This window comes from Zalophus californianus, chromosome 14 (assembly GCF_009762305.2).
Source record: "Zalophus californianus isolate mZalCal1 chromosome 14, mZalCal1.pri.v2, whole genome shotgun sequence".
Taxonomy (NCBI): Eukaryota; Metazoa; Chordata; class Mammalia; order Carnivora; family Otariidae; genus Zalophus; species Zalophus californianus.
The window spans coordinates 23,535,651-23,557,205 of NC_045608.1; the positions used below are offsets into that span (position 1 = coordinate 23,535,651).

Below are 21,555 nucleotides of genomic sequence, written 5' to 3' on the forward strand. Positions count from 1 at the left end.
CAAAAATAAATCTAGAAAATATGGATGCACACATTTTTAAGAAAACTTGGATACTCATTTCTGTGGCAGCAGAGGTTGGCACAAAATCACTGGAAAGCTACTTGGCAAAATGTTTAAGAAAATCTTTAAAAACGCTCTTACAGCCAGTAATGTGCCACACAGAATTTTCTTCTAAGAAAACAATCTAGAAAGGAAAGAAAATGCTCAGATTTCCCCACAGCTTTGTGCGCCAAACTGAAATGTTGGAAACAACCTTGAAGGAAAATACAGAGGAGACAGCCAAGTCAAGGGAGGCCCGTCACCTCAACATGGTGCACCGAGGACAGCGCAGTATCAGAGGACCATAGAGCAACACGGGAAAATGCTTATAACACAGCACAAAAGGAAAAAGCAGGATGTGAAAGTATCTACTAGTATTACAAGGATCTAAAAAAAGACATTAAGGACCAGAAGGAAACAGGAAAGTGAAAACAGCCAGTAGAAACCATTCTGATAGTGAGACTGTGGTGATTCTTCCTCTAACACTCTTTTCCTAGTTACTCTGTTTTTAAATTATCAGGGCGAAAAGGGAAGCATGAGCGTTGCTATGACACATTAAACATTTATCATAAACACAACACTTACTGCCCTAAACCTGACACTGTTCAACCAAGCACAGAGCAGATTTAATGCAATACCCTGATTAATCAAAGCCTTTGAAATGTGAGGATACGAATCTGCATGGAGCCCAACAAGCAAAAGGCCTCAAGCAGAGTAACCTCTTTCTATGTTTCATTTTATTAGGAGGTTGGTAAAGGAAGGAATCCTCTGTTAAAATGATGTACTGTGATGGGGATACTGCCTTGGGGTCAAGGCATAGCCCTCTGGAGAACACATGTCTTGACTGAGGGCAGCAGTGTGTTCTAGGCCAGCAATTGCTGATACGCAACGAGCTGTCCAGTTTGTTGACAAAAGACAGAAATCCAGATTTTTTGTGCAATCTCATTTTTTTTTTTAAAGAATTTTTATTTAATTGGGGCGCCTGGGTGGCTCTCCCTGCTTCTGTTCCCTCTCTCGCTGTGTCTCTCTGTCAAATAAATAAATAAAATCTTAAAAAAAAAAAGAATTTTTATTTATTTGACAGAAAGAGAGTAGCAGGCAGAGTAGCAGGCAGAGGGAGAGGGAGAGGGAGAAGGAGAAGCAGGCTCCCCGCCGAGCAAGGAGCCTGATGCAGGGCGTGATCCCAGCACCCTGGGATCATGACTGAGCCGAAGGCAGTTGCTTAACCCAACTGAGCCAAGGCACCCCAATCTCATTTTTAAATGGTGGCAACTTACTCAAGTTTAAAAAAAATATATTGTGATGGGGCACCTGGGTGGCTCAGGTAGTTGAGTGTCTGACTCTTGGTTTCGGCTCAGGTCATGATCTCATGGGTCGTGGGATCAAGCCCTGTATCAGGCTCCCCACTCAGTGGGTAGTCTGCTTGAAAATTCTCTCCCTCTGCCCAATTCCCCACCCCTCTCCCTCCCTCCCTGATAAATACATCTTTAAAAATATATGTATCGTGAGGACAAACAAGAGCTCTATAGGCTGCATGTGGCCTGTTGGCTGCCAAAAGAATACTTTAAATACTTTAAACTAGGGGATGTGTTGACCTTTGGAGTCAAGTGGCCATCAAGAGGATTCCATCTGAGGAAGTGGGAGCATGTAAAATATAATGGGGAAGGATGAGAGGAACTCGCACTGACTTCCGTGTCATCCACGAAGACAGATGACACTTGTATCATGTACCTGAACTGCACTCAGTCCCATTCCCTCTCTCCTGCCTCTCAACAACTCTGAGGTGGTATTTTATTCCATTTTGCAGATGGGTCAGTTGAAGCTCAGAGAAGTACAGTTCTTGCATAATGAGAATGACCAACTCCCTTTTTATGTCTTCCTCCAATCAGCAGCTCAGACACAGACACACATACTCTCCGTGACAAAAGAGCTTCCTAGGCACTTCCTCAGGCCTATTCTGGAAGCACAGATTGCTGGTGACTCTGGGACTGGGTGTGACTCACATTCTGCCACTGCCATGCCATGCTGGAGACATCAATCCTGCCCATGGCCCTCCTCACCACCATGCTGTAGTGTTAGATGAGCTCATGGGCCTAGGCTGACAACACAGAAGCAGCTATGTTACCTGGCCACAAAACTGGCAGTCTTGTCAACGATATTCCTGACCTCCGGAGGAGGATAAATAATTCCCACCACTGGCTTGGAGGGGGTAGAATCCTCCTTTGAAGAAGCTTCTTCTTCTGTGGGCTGTGGAAACAAGAAAAGGAAAATAATGCCTTGAAGTTCCTGGTCTGGGGGACTGGATCCCGACTGTCAAACTCCTCTAAAATTTATTGAGAATAAAGACTCTCTCCCACGGACTTTCCTAGAGTTAGGACCCTCTGCTCCAGAAAAGTGGTTCTCTTAACTGCACTGTGCTTGCATGGGACTCTCCTGGGGAACCAGCGAAAAGAGCAGCCTCCTTGGCACCCCCCAGCTAGCCACTCTCAGTGACACTAGGAATCTGCATTTTTACCAAATGTCCAGATGATTCAGATGGTGGCCGGGAGGGGGGGGGGGGGCGGGCGGATCTGACCACATTCTAAGAAACCATCTTCCAGAATCCAGAAAGCCATGTTTGTACCCAGGGATGTGGCTGGCACAGGATAATTAATGACTATTTGCTGAATAAAGACGGGAAACTCTTTGCTGGCAGCTCCTTATGCCCTTTCCCTCTGCACTTATTCTAGTCACAACCACCACTCAATGCTCAAATGTTTTGTGAAACCCCACCGGAATATACAACATCACCTGTCCCATAAGTTCCAATATTCTTTCTTCACCAGCTTCTTCCCCTTAGTAAACAAAGGGTCAGTCTCTCATCTTAAAAAAATAGCAGTTCCCTGCCCTCATATTCTTTCCTGCTGCTATGCTCTCCCCCTCTTCCTCTAGTAGCTAAATATCCTGAATTTTCTCAGCCTTGCCATTCCCACTTCCTCACCTCCCTGAGAACTATACTTCTCAGCACTTGCCATTTCAAGTGCTCTTGCCAAAGTCAAACATGACTGCCTACAGCAGTCTGGTCACATGACCAATGACCACTCCTTCAACAGAACTCTCCACTCAACTCCCATGCCCCATTCTCCTGTGTCTTTCCTTCTTGCTCACCACCCAAGTTTCCTTCTTGGCTCCTGTTTCACCTTCTGCCCTATGTTAGGGTTCCCGAACTCCTGTGCTATGTTAAGGTTCCCGAAAATTCTGTTCTCCACAGTATTCACACTGTCCTCAGGCACTCACAACTATGTCCTTTACTTTCCCTACCACCTCTAGGCTGAACAATCCCCCCAGACTGACGTCTCAGATCATTCTTACGTGTCACAGAACTCTAGATCCAGCTGACTCCCAGGCACTTTCCTCTTTAACCGCTTTCCTCATGAACGGCCAGCCATGCACTGTCACCCAGGCCAGAATCATGGCCCTCCTCTCCCTTCCTCGGCCTCCACATTCAATGATAATATTTATCAAGCACACAGTAGGTTCCATATACTTTTCTAAGAACTTTAAATATATTAACTCTATGGCCCTTATAAGAGCCCTATGATGTGAATACTCATTACCCCCATTTTACAGATGACAAAACAGAGGAACATAAAGCTTAACTGGCCCGAATGCAGGACCAGGATTCCAACACATCACTTTAGCTGGAGAGTCTGCACCACCAGCCATTTTGTGACTTGAGCTTGCCCATCCACTCTGTCCCACCCCCCCACATCTAGGGCAGGCCCTCAACATCTTTTGAGTAACTGCGCTCCTAGCAATTCTCATCACTACCTATCTGAATTTCTGAAACACAAATGTCATTATCCAGCTTCAAACTCTTCTCTTTCTCCCCACTGTGTACTAGGAAAAGTTAAAATGCCCCCAAAATGCATCTTTTGCCACCACTCTCCTAATCCTATGCTTCAGCAACACTTTTTAATTTACTCTTGACCAGAGACACCATCTGATTCCTACCCTGGTGTCTTAGCAATTATCTGGTATTAACTCGTTTACTTTTCCCCAAGTGACTGGGAAAATGCCAGGGATACAGATGTACTTAAAATATTTGTGGTAAGGGTATGGACCTCTTCTGTATTCTGAACCCAAAGCAGTGATCACCATACAATATGTGCTCAATAAATGTTTGCTTAACGAATAAAGGATGCTGTTAACCTTTTCCAATCACCTGAATGGCAAACTACTAATTCATCCCTCTAAAAGCAATTTACCTATCACTCATGTGGGTTTCACCTACTTTAATTTCCCCTTCACTCCATCAAAAAAATGTTGAATACAGTTTCTTTTGTATCTGATACTTATAGGGCCTATCACACCATACTGCAATTATTTACACACCTCTTTCCCCCTCAGCTGATTTAAGTGCTGACTGATATCATTTATGGTGATCGAAGCAATAGAATATTCACTTGTATCTATCTCCTCACTTAGAATTGTAAGCTCCCTAAACTGGTTGTGCTTCATTCATTCTGGGTAAGTCGGAGCCTGGCACGGTGTTTGGCTTAGATAAGCACCGAGCAGATGCTAAGAATTACCAAAAATGTACCGTACAGACTGGGAAACTAGGGATTACTGGGCAAAAACAGGCGGGCTGGGGAGGACACGTCGGTGGGCCCAATAACCACAGAAAACCTGCGGATGGGCTGGATCCGTGCTTCTCAAACTTTAACCAATCACCTTGAGATCTTGTTAAAATGCATTGGTATTTAGGTCTGGCATTTCTAAAAAACTCCCAGGTGACGTTGAGGCTGCTGGTCGGGGAACCACACTTTGAGAACCACTGTTCCAAAAGCGCTTCTTTTGCTACCAGAAGGCAGCGCAGAGCGGGAAGCGCGCTGCCTCCTGGGACTTGCAGTCCCTCCGAACCCTCGTAAGCGGCCGCTTCTTTCTCTGCACGAGTGAAGAGCGCCCGCGCCGGAGGGGACGGGACGGGCCGAGGATCGGGCTGCCGGTCGAGGTGCGGGGGTCGCGGTACCTGTTTGGGCTCGGTGGCCGCGGGCGGCGGCGGAGGCACCGCCTGCACGGGTCCGGCCGGCATGACTGCGACGCTCAGGGCTGCCAGTCCGCCTCGCTGAAGGTGAGCGGTGCTGCGTCAAAGCAGCTCCCCGCACGGCCGATACGACAAGCTCGCAAGATGGCGGCGACCGAGAGAGTCGTCGCCGAGGAGGGAAGGCTGACGCACTTCCGGGACCGCCCCTTCTTCGTGATGCAACTTCCCGCCCCCTCCCTGGAGCCGTCTGCGCGAGACGCCGTTGCCATGGGAGCGGTCGAGGCATCCGGCTAGGATTTGTGGGGGGATCCCCGGAGCCGCAGGCGCGCCAGGGGCAGTTCTATGAGCCGACCAGACCACAAGGGCTGAGGCTGAGACGCAGGAGACTGGGAAGACGTTCTACATCACCCGCCGGACGCTTTTCGCACACACCGCACGGCCCTGGCCCCCCTCTCCTTTACTCCAAAGGTGGGTTCCTCTCTCCCTCTCATTGGCCTGTCATCTTGGAGAGCCCCTTCCCCTCCAGCCTGCCTCCTCAAAGTCCCGCCTCCCTCCTTCCTTAACCTCTTCTTTCGCTTCACGCCTACCTCCTCCAGATCCCCTTCCCAAGTCCCAAGTCCCAAGGCCTAATTCCCACTGGTCCCTTTAACCGTGGGACTGCCTTTTCTAGGTTCCACCCTCGGCCTTCCATAGCCCCGCCCTCAAGCCCCGCGGACAGTCTCGAATCAAGACTTCTTTAAGCTCCATCCCTCATTCCCAAAGGTGCGTTCTTGTTGACCACTTCCCTAGCTTCCCCGAGCTCGCCTCGAATCTCGCCGTTCCCATTTCCTGTCCTGAGATCCTGTCTTCCTTGTCCCCTCTCCCCTTCATCCCAGCTCCAGACTGCCCGCCGGCTTTTAGCCCTTGCCTGGATAGTTTTAACAGTTTCTTCACCTGTGAAATGGAGGCAGAATAGGAAGAGATGCCCTCCCAAATGTTTTACCCCATCTCTTTTTCACACACACACACACACACACACACACACATTTCATAGCTGGTTTATGTCATTGTTGTAATTATTAACGTAGAATGATAGTGATAGCTAGGATTTATTGAACATTTACCCGGCCAGATCCTGTGCCAAACACTACATGCATTACATCACTAATTTCTTTTTTTTTTAAGTTTTATTTGTTTATTTGTCAGAGAGACAGAGAGAGTATAAGCAGGGGGAGTGGCAGGCAGAGGGAGAAGCAGGCTCCTGGCTAAGCAAGGAGCCGGGATTCCATCCCAGGACCCTGGGATCATGACCTGAGCTTGACCGACTGAGCCATCCAGGTTTCCCTACATCACTAATTTCTAATAGCAATTTATTTACAGACGAGGACAGCGAAGTTCAGAGTTGGTGGCGTGGGAATCCAAACCCAGGCCATTCTTACTCCTCTACTAGTACAGCTACTTATTCCTTTGTCTTCACTCGGTCCCTTCATTGTCCCCCGGGATCCAGGCAATTAGCAGTCCTGAGTCAGAGGCTGACAACTGGGATATAGATGGTTTCATAGTTTCCAAAGTGTTTTCTTGGTGGTGACCTTGAATCTCAGCAGGGGCACTGGCCAGGAGGTAGGCCTAATCTTTACCAGAGAGGTAGAGTCCTATGACTCAGAGAAAGAAGGGGCTTGCATGTTGAATGGGAGTGGGGGAAAGACTCCTTCCCTATTCTGCAAGTCAAAAGTCCATCTTGAGCATGAGGGAACTGAGGATGGAGGGCAGAGTTAGATGCTGCTCCTTCCTCAGGGCAGTGTTGACCCAATTAGTGCCATCACCCATACGATCTCAGGAATAGTCAGTGCAGGGTTAGCAGCTTTAGGCTGAGGGTTCTACTCAAGACCCAGGAATTACAGAGAAAAGAATTACAAATGCTCCTTCACTTGCCACACACTGAAGTGGTTCTCAAGCCATGTTTATAATGGCAAATCCCCAATGTTCAGAAGAAATGACATAAGGTAACCTTGGATTTTTTCAAGGTTGTGTTTTCCTTTTACATATTATTGCTGCTTTGGCATTTGTGGTTGCTTATCAGAACCAGAATCTAACAGGAGTTCGTATCTCGGATGGCCCCAGATGGCAACTGTAGTTATTTGAGGGTGAACAGGTCCGTGTTTCTCGATGTCTTCACAGACAAGCTCCTGAGTCCTAGGTGCTTTTCCACCTGAATATGCCTCCTCCCAGGGCGGGACTGCTTGCCTGCTTGCTTGCTTGCTTTCCTCCCTCCCGTTCCAGGAAGGAAACCCAGAATGTTTCAGTCTGTTTTTTCCGTTTGTTTCTGCCTCATTCCTTGGGGATAGAAAATCTCACCAGTGGCAATAGCTCACAAGAGTCTGACACCGACGTATGTGTACAGGGATGTGGGCCTGCGTGTGTTTGTGACTGTTGTAGGGTGGATACTCTTTGCCCTGTGGGTGGAACTGACAGAGCTGACATACCAAAGACTTGCCCACTGTAGAGATCCTCAGAGGTAGACAGTGGCTCTTAGGGACAGGGCTCTGCATGTCCTTCTCTGTCCCTTTTCTTGACATGGTGTCCAGGATGCCAAAGGTACGCAGTAACCATTTGCTTACTGAACACACAGGATCTGACCCTCTATACCTGCACTGTTCAGTACAGTGGCCACCCATCCATGCGGTGGTGCATTTGAAAATGGTGACTCGTCCAAACTGAGATGTGCTGTAGGTGTCAGAGAGACACTGGATTTTGAGACTGAATGGAGAAAAGACTGTAAAATAATCTCCTTAATGGTGTTATATTGATTTCATGTTGAAGTGATGGTATTTGGGGTTTATTAGGTTAAATAAAATATTTAATTTACCCATTTCTTTTTCTTTTTTTTTTTTTTTGTGGCTAGTAGAAAATTTAAAATCCCACGTGTGGCTAGCATTATATTCCTTTTGGACAGTGCTGCCCTAGAAGCATCATGGCCTGAAGACAGAGCAGAGATATTGGATTCAAGAATCCTAGCTCTCTGAGTGACCTTGGGTTAATCCCCTAATTTCCAGAGCCTCAGGTTCCTCGTCTGTATAAAGGAGGTAGATTCACGAAGTGGCACACAGTAGGTCCTGTGGTCAGAGCCTAGCACTGTTAAAGCACAACCTCTGTGCTCAGGCTCAAGACAGGTGACCCCACATGAGCTTTCCCTTGCTCCATTCCTCCAGCCCGGGACACCCTCTCCTTCTTCTGGGACAGCCTCCTCCCTGCCGCGCCAGGAAGCCTCCCTAATTGCCCACTCACTCACTCTTGCCTTCATCCATTCTCAGGGATTGAAGAGCTACTCGGGGCCAGCCCTGCATTGGAGACAGGAAACCAGGCACCTAGATGAGCCTCTGACCTGAGCCCCAGAGCCCACAAGCTAGCCTGAGAGCCAGACATCCAGCTTCACAGGCAGGCACCTGCGCAGAGGTGAGGCCAGGGCCCAGTCCTCTGGGAGGCCTGAGAGGCTGGCTCAGTCTTCAGGAATCACCCCTGGGTGCCTTTGAGTGTCCCAGGACCTGTGGGCAGCAGCTGGCCCTCAAGTCCTTTGGCCCACGTGACCAGGTCATACCACAATGAACTCAAAAGACAGTCCATGCGCTTGTAGGGAGACAGATTGCCAACTGCAAATAATTACTCAAATAATAATTCAGTGCCAGTGTGGCATATTTCCCTACCAGCTGGGAAGGAAAAGAACAGAATGCTCTGAGAATATGTAACATGTGAACTCACCTGGCCTGGGGACCTGTGGAAGGTGTGTTATTTGGAGGAAGTGTGGGGAGGAGAAGGCACATTCTGGGTGGTAAGATGCTGAAGTGGGAACAGACCACACAGGGCCAGAACCCAGGGAAGTGTTCCAGTGTTTTATTCTATAGAAAGCCATTCAAGGGCTCTAAGCAGGGGGGTGAGTTGCCTTTTAAATGATCACTCTGGCCATATACAGACAGACGAGGTGGTGCTGGGCAGAAGGATGAGGGTGACCCCTCAGGGATGCTGTGGCAGTAGTCTGGGGAGAAGATGGAGTGGGGAACAGCACGGCGAACACAGTGGTGGGTTCTCAGTGTGGTCTGGACATGGGATTGGCAGCCCTAGGTGTTTGGATGGGGGTAAAGGAAGGGAATCCGAGGAAGTGCCCCGTTGCACATAGTCGGGGTGCCATTTTCTGGGATGAGTGAGGTTGAGCTGGAAGTAGGTCGGAGGAAGAGAGATTCCTCCACCAGGCCTGGACTTGCTGGAGATCAGAGAGACTAACCATGGCCTAAATACTGCCCAAGCAGCCCCCACACTGCAGGGAGGAGCTGTGGTAGAAGGAAGCACTTTCTGCTGCTGAGAAACCCAAAAAGGACAAGAGACCCTGCTGCAGGGTGGGGAGAGACCAGGGCTGCCCAGCTCTGAACAGAGAGAAGAGGGTGACACTGGCAAGGCCTCTGATGAGCCACCGGAGGGGCCAGGACAGTGTCACGCTTCTCCACCTTCTGAGTCAAGGACCAGGGGCCATTCATCCAAATCACTGGCTTCAGATGTCCACAGACTCCAGAGATGGACGAGAAGCCTTCTGTGTGGGCTGCAGAGGGGAAAAGGGGACATATAGAGGGCAGGGAGTGGCTACAGACAAGGATAGTGTTTGCTGTTGCTACTGCTAAGAGTAGTAATCACTAGACTAATGGTCACTATTGCTCGAGCACTTTTACTGGTGTCTTGCCCTGCACCAAGCACTTTACTCTTGGATGCCTTTAATGACCTCACAACTACCCAGCCTGGTTGGGGACGGTGTCCCCATCTTACAACGGAGACAGCTAGGGTTCATAGGGGTACAGTGACTTGCCTGAGGCCACGCAGCCAGGAAGAGGCAGGACTGGGGCTCTGCATTCACATATAATGGGCCCCTCATCACCAGAGTGATTAGCTTGGGTATGGATACAAATTTTCAGGTTTTCCTCTCTTACACCTTAAGACTTGTTTCCCCCCTCCAAAATCAATGTATTTAAGTTTTTCTTTGTGGATTCTTTTCATTTCTCTATTCAATTACTCAGTCATTCACTTGCCAGTGAGCCTCGACCATGGGCCAGGCCGTAGGCTGGCCATACTGGGGATACCACAGTGGCCAAGGTGGACGGGGGACCTGGCCTGGAGCGTGGAGGCCATTCCAGCAGAGAGGGATCAGGGCCCAGATGGGGGGAAGCCCAGAGAGATGATCTCACCCAGCCTAGAGGGTGCTCAGGGAAGGCTTCCAGGGAGCCTGAAGGATGGGAGGAATTAGGTGGGTAATGGGAATTGGATGAGGAAAGCATGTTTCAGACAGAATGGACAGATGGGCCCAGGTTCAGAAATGAGTGCCTGCACCTGAGCTGCTGCTTGGAGCTGACGGGGGTTGGAATGCAGAGTGTGGGGTGGTGGCGTGGGGACCAGAGAGGGCTGTGGGGAGACTGCGGCCAGAGGTGGCCTTTCTCCCTTAGGAGTCGTGAGGGGCGTTGGCCAGCGTGACCTGATCAGATCTGGTTTGGGCCAGATCTCTAGAGCTGAAGTGTGTCATTTGGAGGGGGCAGCCCTGCGGCCCTGCCAGAGACAGCTGCGGTGGTCCAGGTGGGAGATGACAGTGGCCCAGCAGGATCCAGCACTGTCCTGTCACACTGTAGCTACAACTCTTAGTCGTCAGTTGCCTAGTCAATGGTTTGCGCAGGGAGAGAAGAACTGTGGGTGCTTCTTATTCATAGCAGTATCTGCCCAGCCCTTAGCAGGGGTCTGGCACACACAGGCTCTCGGAGGGAACTGGCAGTGTAGACGTGGGGCAGGGTGGACGAGCGGGATTATGGTGAGGTCTCTCCAGTACCAGGTATGGGCCCATAGCCTGGGCCCGGGAAAGACTGTTCCCCGGGGTCTAGGTTGGACTTTTGGCCTAGGACCAACTGGGCGGAGTGGGATTTTAGGAAGTTTCCTCCGGCAGCAGCCACATGGCTCTGGCTAACAGGGACCCTCTCTGCTCACCCCAGGAGCCCCGAGGATGGCGCACCTGCTGGGCAGCCAGTCCTGCATGGACAGTCTGCGCAAGGACCTCACTGACCTGCAGGGCACCATCGTGGATGTGTTCTCTCGAGCTGGGCCTGTGTGCTTTCCCTCCTGGAAGTTCCCTGACCGCGTGGCCTGCGACCTGGACATGGTGGCCCTGCTAGAGCACTATGACCATGTGCCGGGTGACCCCGAGTTCACGCAGCTGTCCCATGCTGTTCTGCTGGAGCTGGTCATCGACAGGTGAAGGCCTTGACCAAACCTGGTGATCTCGGGATGCTGGCATCTGCCCCTTAAACCGGTAGACCAGCCTCAGGAATCCCCCCTGCCCCCGAAGCAGGGATACGGAGGCCTGCCAGCTCAAGGGCCCTCACAAGCCATCTCAGCTTGTGTGGTGCGCTGTGCTTTCCCCTCCTGTCTGCCCTCAGGGAGTTGCGGGTCCCCTCTTGGTCTCTGCAGCACTGCAGCTCCGAGGGCCACCTCTCCAGTTTCTGTTGGCCGCCTCCTTAGGCCTTCTGTGCGTTGGGGACACCACAGCTGCTGCTCAGAGTTTCCGTCCCAGGCCCTTTTTCCTGGTGTGTTGTGGGCTATGCCATTCCCAGTGTGTGTCACAAGGTCAGACACGGGGTGTGTTTTTCCAGATTCTGGCCCTGTTGGGAAGATTGCCCTGCAGCCCCTCCACTTCTACACTGTCATTAAACTTAACATGGCCATCAGCCTTCCACTTCCTGGGGACCACCACCCAGGCTCCCTGTGACCAAAACCATACACGGAAATCATGGAGACCTGACAGGCAAGGACAGTTTGGGCACGACCTGCCTGGGGACAAAGAAGCCAGGGTAACCACCTAGAGGCATGGAGGCACCCTCAGTATGAAAGTATTTGGAACCCGTGAGAGGCTAAACACGTATAAGCACAGAACACACCTTCCTCCTCCTTTTTTTTTTTTTTTAATTTTATTTATTTAAGGGAGAGAGAGAGCAGATGAGTGGGGGGCGGGGAGGAACAGAGGGAGAGGGAGAAGCAGGCTCCCCCTTGAGCAGGGAGCCCGATGTGGGGCTCGATCCCCTGATCCCTGGGATCATGACCTGAGCCAAAGGCAGACGCTTAACCGACTGAGCCACCCTGGCACCCTGAACACACCTTCCTTTTTCCCTGTCACCCTCTACTAGGAACGCCCTGCCCATCCCTTCCTGGTCTGGCCAAGCCCCACTCATCCATCAAGGCCCAGTCTCCCTATGCCCCTGTGAAGCTGTTGCTCACATGTCTTCCCACCCCCTCTGTCAAGACCATGCTCTGTCTTCTTTCCAGGCTCTCCCCCACGCCCCCCCCCCCCATGCTGCCCAGCACTGCAAAAGGCACAGTTGTCCCCATTCATAGAGGAAGACACCTCAGCTCAGAGAGGGGCAGGGCCTGGAGGCAGTTGGTGTCTCCTCCTCCAGGCCTTTTCTGCCTAAGACCCTAGTGAGTTTAGGATGACCCCTCTGCACCTGGAACAAGACAAGGTCACTTACCTGCCCCATATGTTTTGTAAATACAATACCTCTTCCTTTAAAATAGTTTGGTTCCCATGCAAATACAAACTTGTCCTTCTAATGCCTCTCTTCCTTAAAAGTAGCCCGACTCTAACTGTGAACATTGAAGTTAGGATAGACCCCTAGCGGTCTTCATGTCTCCAGTGTCACAGAAGCAGCTTGCTGGGCAGGAGAAGACCCTGACTAGAATCAGGAAGCTGCAGGCGCCCCAGCCCTGCATGCTCACCCTGAGGCTGTGGGCAGGCCCTTCCGCTCCCGGGGTCTCAGCTCTGTCCTCTGTAAGGTGAAGGCTCTGAGCCACGTGATGTAATGCCACCACCACCCAGCACTTTCGGAGCACGCACAATACAAATGAAGCGAGACCCAGTCTGCCAGAGCATCCCAATGTGGTGGGGAACAGCCAGGCGGAAGTGCTGTCAGCCAGGAGGCCCAGAAGATGCCCCCAAGTTCAGCCCTCAGGGAGGGCTTCCTGGAGGAAGTGGCTCTTGGATTTGAAGCTGGTCCAGCAGACCATATTCTAAGGCCCTCCAGGTCCGCAGAGCCAGAGGCTGCTAGTTGTGTGGTGTGCAGGCATGCTGGTGCCAGGCTCTACCCTAGCTGACCCTGCCGTCCCTGCCCACAGGCTCCTGCTGCTGCTTCAGAGCTGCACGAGCTTCTTGGAGGACCTTGGCTCAGAGCAAACAGTGCCCCCTACCCGGGCTGTAGGGCCCTGTATGTCTGTGGGGCTCACGGTGCGGCGCTTCTGGAACAGCCTGCTGAGGCTGGGTGTGATCTACCAGCAGGCAGCTCCCCAGGTGGGTTAGTCACCCTCACACCTGTCCAGCCTGCCCCAGTCCCAGCTTCCTTGCACACCATGCGGGCACACCTTCACTGGCCTCACACTGCCTGAAGGAGTACAGTGTCAACTCTGGAGCCTCCCAGTCAAGGCCCCTGCAGTGCGCAGTTAGCAATGCAAGCCTCAGGGATCATGTCTGGGCTCTCTGGCTCTGCTGTTTATGCTAAGCCTACCCTGCACCTCAGTTTGTTCATCTGTACAGTGGGAATAATAACAGTCTCTACGTCTCCGGGCGTTGTTGGGTGATACTGTTAAATGTTCACCCCATTTGTTATGGCTTATCCTGTAATCTTCACAAATCCCCGTGAGGACCACCATCACCGTAACAGGGAGGAAAGGAAAACAGAGCAGCTATGGTGACATGAGAACAAGCAAGTCCACTGGGCAAGAACCCCATAACCAGCACGAGGCTGGTGGCTTCACTGTTACACTCTCGTACCATGCACGGAACTGCACAGAGCCTGGGGAGGGGGACAGGGGCAGCAGAGAGTTGGCCTACTTGGTAAGTTGAGGCAGTGAAGAAAGAAGGTTCTCTCTCTCGTTCACATTGGTGTCAGATAACCCCTAAGGGTCTGAGCATCAGGAGAGGCTGCACAGAATAATCCCCAGGAAACTGATCCCCCTCCCAGGCCCATCTCCCTCATCTGCTCTCCCTTTCTTTTCCTGACCACAGAAAAGGGTAAACCAAGGGGAGAACCTCACCTCCAAGCCCACAGCCAAGGGCGAGCCAGCCAGGAGCCCTGAATTTGTGACTGCCAAGTTCATCAAGCCCCCCTCCCCGACGCCAGGCTTGCCCCAGACCTGCCAAGAGCTGGACAGCCTCCCCGTCAGAGTCTCCCCGCGGTGTCCAGCCAGGACTGCCAAGAACAGGAGGAGCGTTCACTCCCAGACGGTGGAGACGGCCCTGGTGCCCTGCGATGCATGCACCAGCGTCCAGGGCAGCCTGCGGGAGGTGGGCAAGGCGCTCATCAGCCTGTGTCAGGGCCAGAACTTGCCCTCGTCCTTAGGCCAGTTCCAGCAGCTGGTGCAGGACAGCATGGGCCTCAGGCCGCTGCCAGCTGCCACCCTGGGCCACTGGGCAGCAGAGCTGAGCAAAGACCTGACCCGCCTCAGTAAGCACATGGGGGCCCTCACTCAGCTTGTTGGGCCCCTCAGGGCCCAGCTGGAGGAGGCCGAGGGGCAGAAGGACGGACTGAAGCAGCAGGTGGGCCAGCTGGAGCAAGCACTGCAGCAGGAGCAGGGGGAGCGGCGGCGACAGGCGGACGAGGCCGCACGGCAGCTGGTGGAGTGGGGGCGCAAGAGGCAGCAGCTTCTCACAGGTCTGTGCCCCGGAGGCTGAGCCCGTACTCCCCGGGCTCTGCTGCAGCCCTAGCGCGGGCTCTCCTGGAAGCAGGCCCCGTAACAGGGCTGCAGGGACACGTCGCTGGGGTGAAGAAACCCAGGCTAGGCAGTGGGGTCAGAGACACCGAGGGAAGGCAGCTCACCGAGCTGCTTACCCTGCAGGCAACTGGAGCTTCGTCCCACCGGGGAGCACTGGAGCTGGTGGTGTAGAACACGTGCCTCAGGGCTGGCCCCTCAGAGGGCAAGGGAGCCGGGGAGTTCATCCGCCCACTCGTGTGTCCCTGAGGGGATCCCCCAGGGGAGCTGAGGCAGAGAGACAGCCATGGCACTTAGAAGCGGGCCAGTGCCCGCTGGTGGTAGGAGGCCTGAGGGATTTGGGCAGGTCACTTTCCTGAGCCTGTCACCTCTGTGGAGGCCCAGAGCCGTGTAGAGACCTGGCAGCCGGCCAGCAGGAAGGAGGGGAAGGGCCCAGGCCTTCTGGCACCTTCTGCAGGCCCAGGCAGCCACTCCACACAGCACGAGCTGCCCTGACGCTGCAGGGTGCGCTGGGCGTGAAGGCACCAGCCAGGCCCAAGGGAGCCTCTGAAGGGCCTCTCTCTCTCGACTGCCGTAGAAACAAGTGACCTCAAGACGAAGGTGGCCACCCTGGAGGGGGAGCTGAAGCAGCAACAGGAATCCATGCAGGCCATAGGTGAGCAACCCCATCGTGTGGCCCTGTACCCTGTGTCCTGTGCTCGGTAGTGCAGCTGGATGAGCACCCTCTGTCTCTGTCCCCGGGGCTTCTGGGAACCACGAGACGGGGCCTGACTGGCCACACTGTTGGGTGATGGCCGGAGTTGGGGTGCCACCTCCCACCCAGAGAGCACCTTCTGTTTCCATGGAAGGGTTGAGGCTGCATTTTGTGCTGAGGACGCTGAGGCCCAGAGACAGGCTGTGACCCCTCGCACGCCACCTCAGGTCCCATCCTGGGTCAGAGGCAGTGCGGGGACTTGCACCCAGGCTTCACCTGCTCTACCCTTTCCCGTGCCCACTCAATCCTTCAGAGACAAAGGCCCGGCAGCTTCAAGAGGAGGCCGAGCGCAGGGCAGAGGCCGAGAGGCAGGTGCAGCAGCTGGAGGAGCAGGTGCAGCTGCTAGCAGGGCGGCTGGATGGGGCCAGCCAGCAGATCCGCTGGGCCAGCACAGAGCTGGACAAGGAGAAGGCCCGTGTTGACAGCATGGTCCGCCACCAGGAGGTGAGGCCCCCAGCATCTGGGGGTGTCTGCGACATAGGCTGCAGGAAGAGAGAGCTCCACTGGTGGGGGGTGGGGGTTTACCTGGGTAGGGTACCTGCTCCCCATCACACACTCAGGTTTTTGTTTGATCTTTACCAAGACTTTGAGCCCTCCCCTGAACCCCGGGCCCTGGGGAAACAGTGATCCAGGGACAGATACAGCCAAAGGAGGCCTTGTTCTGGAGGAATGCCCCACCGCCCGGTGAGGACAAGCAGCCTGGCCACCATAGCTCTGCCGCCAGATGGCTAAGAGGTGCGGCGAAAGTACTGCAGGGGTCTACAGAGGGACAGTCCCATCTGTTTGTGGGAATCCAGGATGGCTTCTGGGAGGAAGTGGCCTTTGAACTGGATGCCAAGGGCTAATGATTAGTCCATCAGTCAGAGGAAGGACAGGGAGGACAAAAAGGGTGAGCCGAGACCCAGGATATAGCTGTGCCCTGGGCATTGGGGCCTTGTAGGAATCCTTAAAGATAGGGCTAAGGGAGCAAGTGACCTGCCACCTAGAGCAGCAGATAGGGCTGAGAACTGTCCTGACTGGTCTTACTCTCAGAGGCTCGGAGGGGAAACCAAGACCCCAGGTAGAAGTCCCCAGCATCAGGCATGGCCCAGGCTGAGAAAGCCTTTCAATGCCAAGCAGGTGCTGTTCTCAGTGCCCTGCAAACAGTCACGGTCACCAGGTATCAGATGTGTGCTGTGAACAAGGTGCAGGGCCTTGGCCTCTGTAGCCCTCTTGTTCTTCTTCCTCCCACAACAATAGGAGGTAGATACTCTTGTCATCCCTATTTTATGGATGAGGAGACTGAGGCTCGGGGAGGTTAAGGAAATTACCCAAAGCTGCACAGCCAGCCAGAGGTAGAGCCAGGACTTGGAGCAGACCGGCACTGGTTCTTCCCGCTTTGCACTCAGTGGGTGTCAGGAAAAGTGGGTCCTGAGTGAGGTGGGCTGATGAAACATGGGAGACCTAAGGAGAAGAAAATGTATTACCCAGAATTCCTCTCCCAGTGGAGACTGTGACTGGAAAGAGAGGGAACGAGACTGATAGTCAATCAATTGCTTTCCAAAGGGGTAGGGGTCTGCAAGCTGGGGGGCCTGGCCCTGACTGGGTTGGGGGGGTCCAGTGGGGTGTGCACCTATCTCGCTTCTGCCCCTTCTGCTACACACATGTGCACAGCCTCCTCTCTGCACAGACGGGGCACAAGGAGGAGGGTCAAAGATACCATGGCCTCCCTTGTCCCATGGCTGGGCCTTGCCCTGTGAGCCTCACGGCTTCCCTGCCTGCCCGCCCTGGCTCAGTCCCTGCAGTCCAAACAGCGAGCCCTGCTGCAGCAGCTGGACAGCCTGGACCAGGAGCGTGAGGAGCTGCGGGGCAGCCTGGACGAGGCCGAGGCCCAGCGGGCCCAGGTGGAGGAGCGGCTGCAGAGTGTACAGAGTGAGAGGGAGCAGGGGCAGAACCAGCTCCTGGCCCAGCAGGTAGGAGCCAGCAGGGCAAGGTGCGGGACGGCTCTTCCCTTTCTCCAGGTGGAGTGCCTACAGGCCTGTCCCGTGTCTAGATGGGAGAGGGGTGTCCCCAGGGGAGCCAGGAGCCATTCCTTGGGCAAGGCTTGAGCCTCCCCCTGCCCCAGGAGCTGCTGCAGAGCCTGCAACGGGAGAAGCAAGGCCTGGAGCAGGCCACGACAGATCTGCGGCTGACCATATTGGAGCTGGAACGAGAGCTCGTGGAGCTGCGGGAGCGGGAGCGGCTGCTGGTGGCCTTTCCAGACCTGCACAGACCCATCGAGGCCCAGATCCCAAGTAGGGGCCCAGAGGTGGTGGCCAGGGCATGTTGGGGCCCGGACAGGCAGCTGAGGGCTCACCTGGGCAAGACACTGGAGTCTGTAGCTCGCCGGCCTGCAGCACGGTCCCTACTGAGTCCCCAGGACACAGTGCTTCATGTGTTCGCCACTCTGTGTAGATGGGGACACAGAAGCCCAGAGGCGAGGGGACTGCTGTCAAATGGCTGAGTCTGTGTGTAGGTCTAACCGCCTCTGTAGCCTGTGCTCTTTACCATGTTACGTGCCAGTCCTTGCTCAGCGTCCTGGTGTCCCTTGTCCTGGTGTCTCCCCAAACCACACCACAAGGCCACCTTCAGGGGCACCGCCCCAGTTGTCCAGTGTTCATGCACCCCATGGTACAGGAGTGCTAGGTACCTGTCTCAGCAGAGGATTGGATGCCAGGCAACCTAGGTTCTCATTCCAGGCCCTCCAGCCCTCGCCCCTGGGTGGTGAATCCACTTGCGGAGCTGTCGGGAAGATCCACTGCAATTTAGCTGGTCACAATAAGTCATCAGTCCTGAGCACTACGTGCCAGGCCCTTCCGTTGTCCTTTGATCCACCCCATAAGATGGGTAACAGCCCTTTCACAAACCACAAGACCGAGAACCAAAGCAGGCAGCAACTTGCTCAGGTTCAGAGTCAGAAAGAAAGCATCCATCTCCCAAGTGGTGGAAAGAACGTCTTTGCTGAATTCCTGTGACTCATACCCAAGAGCTGGCTGCGTGACTTGAGACACCTCACTGTCTCTCTGGCCCTCTGAAAACAGGAGGCTTTGGAAGAGATTCACTCTCTTGTCTAGTTACAAAGTCTTCAGTGAGCTTGAGGTCCCACTCAGCTCTCAAATTCTACAATGCTGTGGTCACCTCCCAGCAGGTAGGGGGTGGGAAACCGGGACAAGGCCTCAGGAGAAGGAAGATGAGGTGCGGGGGTGGGGGGGCGGGGGGGGGGCTGGTGCACGGAACTGCTCGGCTCCCCTGTGCTCACCAGGCCACCAACCCAAGGCATACCCTGGCTAGCGTGTGTGCCCTCGGAGGTCCTATTCCACTGGGCACCAGTGGTGGGGTGAGGTAACAGATTATGTCCCTGCAGGCTCCGGCAATGTTACAGACGACATGGAGAGGCAGGTACAGGCCAACGACATCCGCATCCGGGTCCTGCAGGAGGAGAATGGGCGGCTCCGGTCTATGCTGTCCAAAATCCGGGAGGTAGCCCAGCAGGGGAGCCTCAAGGTGGGCAGCTTGGCTCCTCAACCTGAGAGGGCCGGCCCCTGGGGACTTGGAGGAGGCCCCTGACCCAGCAGGTCTTCAGACCCCGCCCTGGGAACCTACTGCAAGCCTGCCTTATCACATGTGGTTTCCAGCGTTTCAAGCAGGCATGCGGGTGGTACAGTGCCTACCCGGCTCTAAATTCCCCTCTCCAGCTCTTGTTGCCTTTATTTCAAGGACAACCAGAAACCTTGTCAGAAAGCCAAACTTCCCACTCTTACCACTGCTGGGGTGGCCCTGGAAGGCTCCCCAAACCCTGCCCGAGAGGAAGGGGCTGTTCGGGTTTGGGCCTTCCCTTCCCCTCCAGGGCGATGACACCCTCGCTGAACAGTGCAGAGAGATTTCCTGGGCCTTTCTGAATTTGGCTTTCGTTGCAGCTGATCCCCCAGGACCAGCTCTGGGTCCCTCCCAGCAAGGGAATCCAGGTAACAGTGTCCCCAGCCCAGGCCCAGAATGCATCCCCAGGGTGAGTAAGACTTTGATGGAGGTGGGGCAGACAGGGGTGGGCTGGTCCTCTCACTCACAGGAGGTCTTGCCATCTGGTCCTCCCCCAGGCCCCTGGGCAGGTGGCAGCTGCCTGGCCGCAGGACAGCCAGCACGGGCAGGACCCTACCATGCCAGCACCGGGCATCCCCACCTCAGCCATCCTGCAGTCGGCCCGGCGGGTCCTCCCTGGAGGACATGACCCACTCAACCAACTGTGCTCAGAACCCCATCCGGGCCTTGGCCAGGCTGAGGAGGAGACTGTCACCAGGCCAGGGCCAGGCCAGCCCTGCATACCAGCCCCAGGAGCGGCCCACGTAGCCTGCCGTGCAGTGGGGCTGGAGGGCAGGTAGCTGGCAACCTTCAATGTAATAAAGCGCCAGCCATGTGCCCACAGCTCCCTTGGCCTCACAGCAGTGGCTGAGCCAGAGGCAGAGTCCTTCCTTCCCCGTTCTGGGCAGGGACCACCGAGTCCCCAGCCCTGCAGGTCATCTGCCAGCAGAGGCCTGGCACACTGTGGGCCCTCAGTAAGTGAGCGCTCCCTGCCTCCGTCCTGACAGGGCAGTGGGAGAAGAGAGCACACCAAGGACAGAAAGAAGTGTTAGCACCTGGGCCAGGTCAAAGGCAGTCTTCTGACCCCCACAGCAAGGGCAAAACGGCGACATAGACTCAGCGACCCCTACCAATGGAGAGCAGGGTCAGGGTAGGGGGGTATGTCAGGGAAGGAAAGCAGCTGCCAAGGTAGGTCCAGTGAGGAAGGAGTCAGAGAAGGGGGTCCCGGCTCTGGGCTCACAGAGGCAGGCAGAGGCCAGGGAAGCCTTCCCCAGCCCCAGCCCTGAACCCAGGATGGGGACATTAAGGACCCAAGAAAGTCAGTCCTCATTTTACTAAGGAACTATTCACCTTCAGGAAATGTGAGTCACAAAGGGTTTCTCTAAATCCAGGAGGTTGGATCCCTAGAAGGCAGGGCAAGGCCTCACCTAACCAGACAGTGGGACACCCAGCAAGCCCTGGCTTTCCCAGACCTGTCTCTTGGGGCCCTGGCACTCATGCCACCCAGCCGCGCCAGGCCCACAGTCCAGTTTTCTCCACGAAGCCTCCAGCCTGCCCTGAGTCACCATGTCAGTGAAGGACAGGCTCTAAGGCCTTGCTCAGGACTTCTCAGGGTGGGCTCTCCCAGCTTCCTATGACATTTTCCCCTGATGAGAAGGCCAACAGGTAGAGTGCCTCAGTTTACAGAGAAGGGTCGAGAAGGGCCATGTGTGTAGCTGAACTGGCATGGCCACTATCTGCCCAACTCTGGCTTCTCTGGAGCCTGGCGTTGCTAAGGGAGACTGGGATCCCTGAGCCCTGCCCTTCACAGGTGAGAGCCAGCCCTTGGGGTGAGGTCCCTGAGGCAAGAGGCGTGGGCCCAAGTCCAGGGGGAGGACCCATCACAGCTCAGTTCCCCTCTGCTCACAGTTCTGGAGGTCAGAAGTTCGGGCCCTGTGGCTGGGTTCTCCGTTCAGGATCTTAGAAGACTCCGTCAAAGTATCTGCCAGGTTACATTCCTTTCTGACAGCTCTGGGAAAGAACCCACTCCCAGGCTTGTTCTGATTGCTGGCAGAATTCCGACTCCTGCAGCTGTAGGACTGAGGTCTACCTCCTTGCTGTGGCTGCTGTCACCAGGGGCCACTCTTAGCACTTAGAGGCCGTCTGCCCCCCTTGCCACTTGGCCCCCTCCATCTTCAAGTCAGCAACAGAGAATTTCTCATGCACTGAATGCCCTTCCTGCTTCAACTTTCTGACTTCCTCTTCTTCCACCAGGCCAGAGAAAACTCTGCTTCTAATACGCTCTAGTGGTTAGGTCAGGCCCTCTTGGATACCTTCCCTATCTTAAGGTCAACTGTGCCATCTACTATAACCTAATCATGGGGGTAAAACCCATTAGACTCCCAGT

At 54.4% G+C, this 21,555-nt stretch overlaps 2 protein-coding genes across 5 annotated transcripts in view; one reads left to right on the forward strand and one right to left on the reverse strand.

Annotated features, from left to right (window-relative positions):
- Positions 1–5,204, reverse strand: part of SF3A1 (splicing factor 3a subunit 1) — a 20,271-nt gene extending 15,067 nt beyond the window's left edge. Inside the window, exons 1-2 of the mRNA XM_027575186.2 lie at positions 5,051–5,204; positions 2,165–2,286 (exon numbers count right to left, since the gene is read on the reverse strand). Of these exons, the coding sequence (XP_027430987.1) occupies positions 2,165–2,286; positions 5,051–5,113 (185 nt within the window). The 5' untranslated portion in view covers positions 5,114–5,204. The remainder of the gene's footprint in view (positions 1–2,164; positions 2,287–5,050) is intronic.
- CCDC157 (coiled-coil domain containing 157) lies at positions 5,127–21,548 on the forward strand. Of its 4 annotated transcripts, XM_027575188.1 has the most exons (13): positions 5,127–5,533; positions 5,736–5,827; positions 8,356–8,497; positions 11,059–11,317; positions 13,232–13,403; positions 14,118–14,763; positions 15,399–15,476; positions 15,829–16,019; positions 17,351–17,527; positions 17,680–17,848; positions 18,958–19,097; positions 19,511–19,599; positions 19,688–21,548. In XM_027575188.1, the coding sequence occupies exons 4-13, from the start codon at positions 11,070–11,072 to the stop codon at positions 19,935–19,937; spliced, it is 2,160 nt and encodes a 719-aa protein (XP_027430989.1). In that variant the 5' UTR covers positions 5,127–5,533; positions 5,736–5,827; positions 8,356–8,497; positions 11,059–11,069; the 3' UTR covers positions 19,938–21,548. The 4 variants fall into 4 exon arrangements, with proteins under 4 accessions (XP_027430989.1, XP_027430990.1, XP_027430988.1 ...); XM_027575189.1 differs by lacking the exon at positions 8,356–8,497; XM_027575187.1 differs by lacking the exon at positions 5,736–5,827.
- Positions 21,549–21,555: the final 7 nt, after the last annotated feature.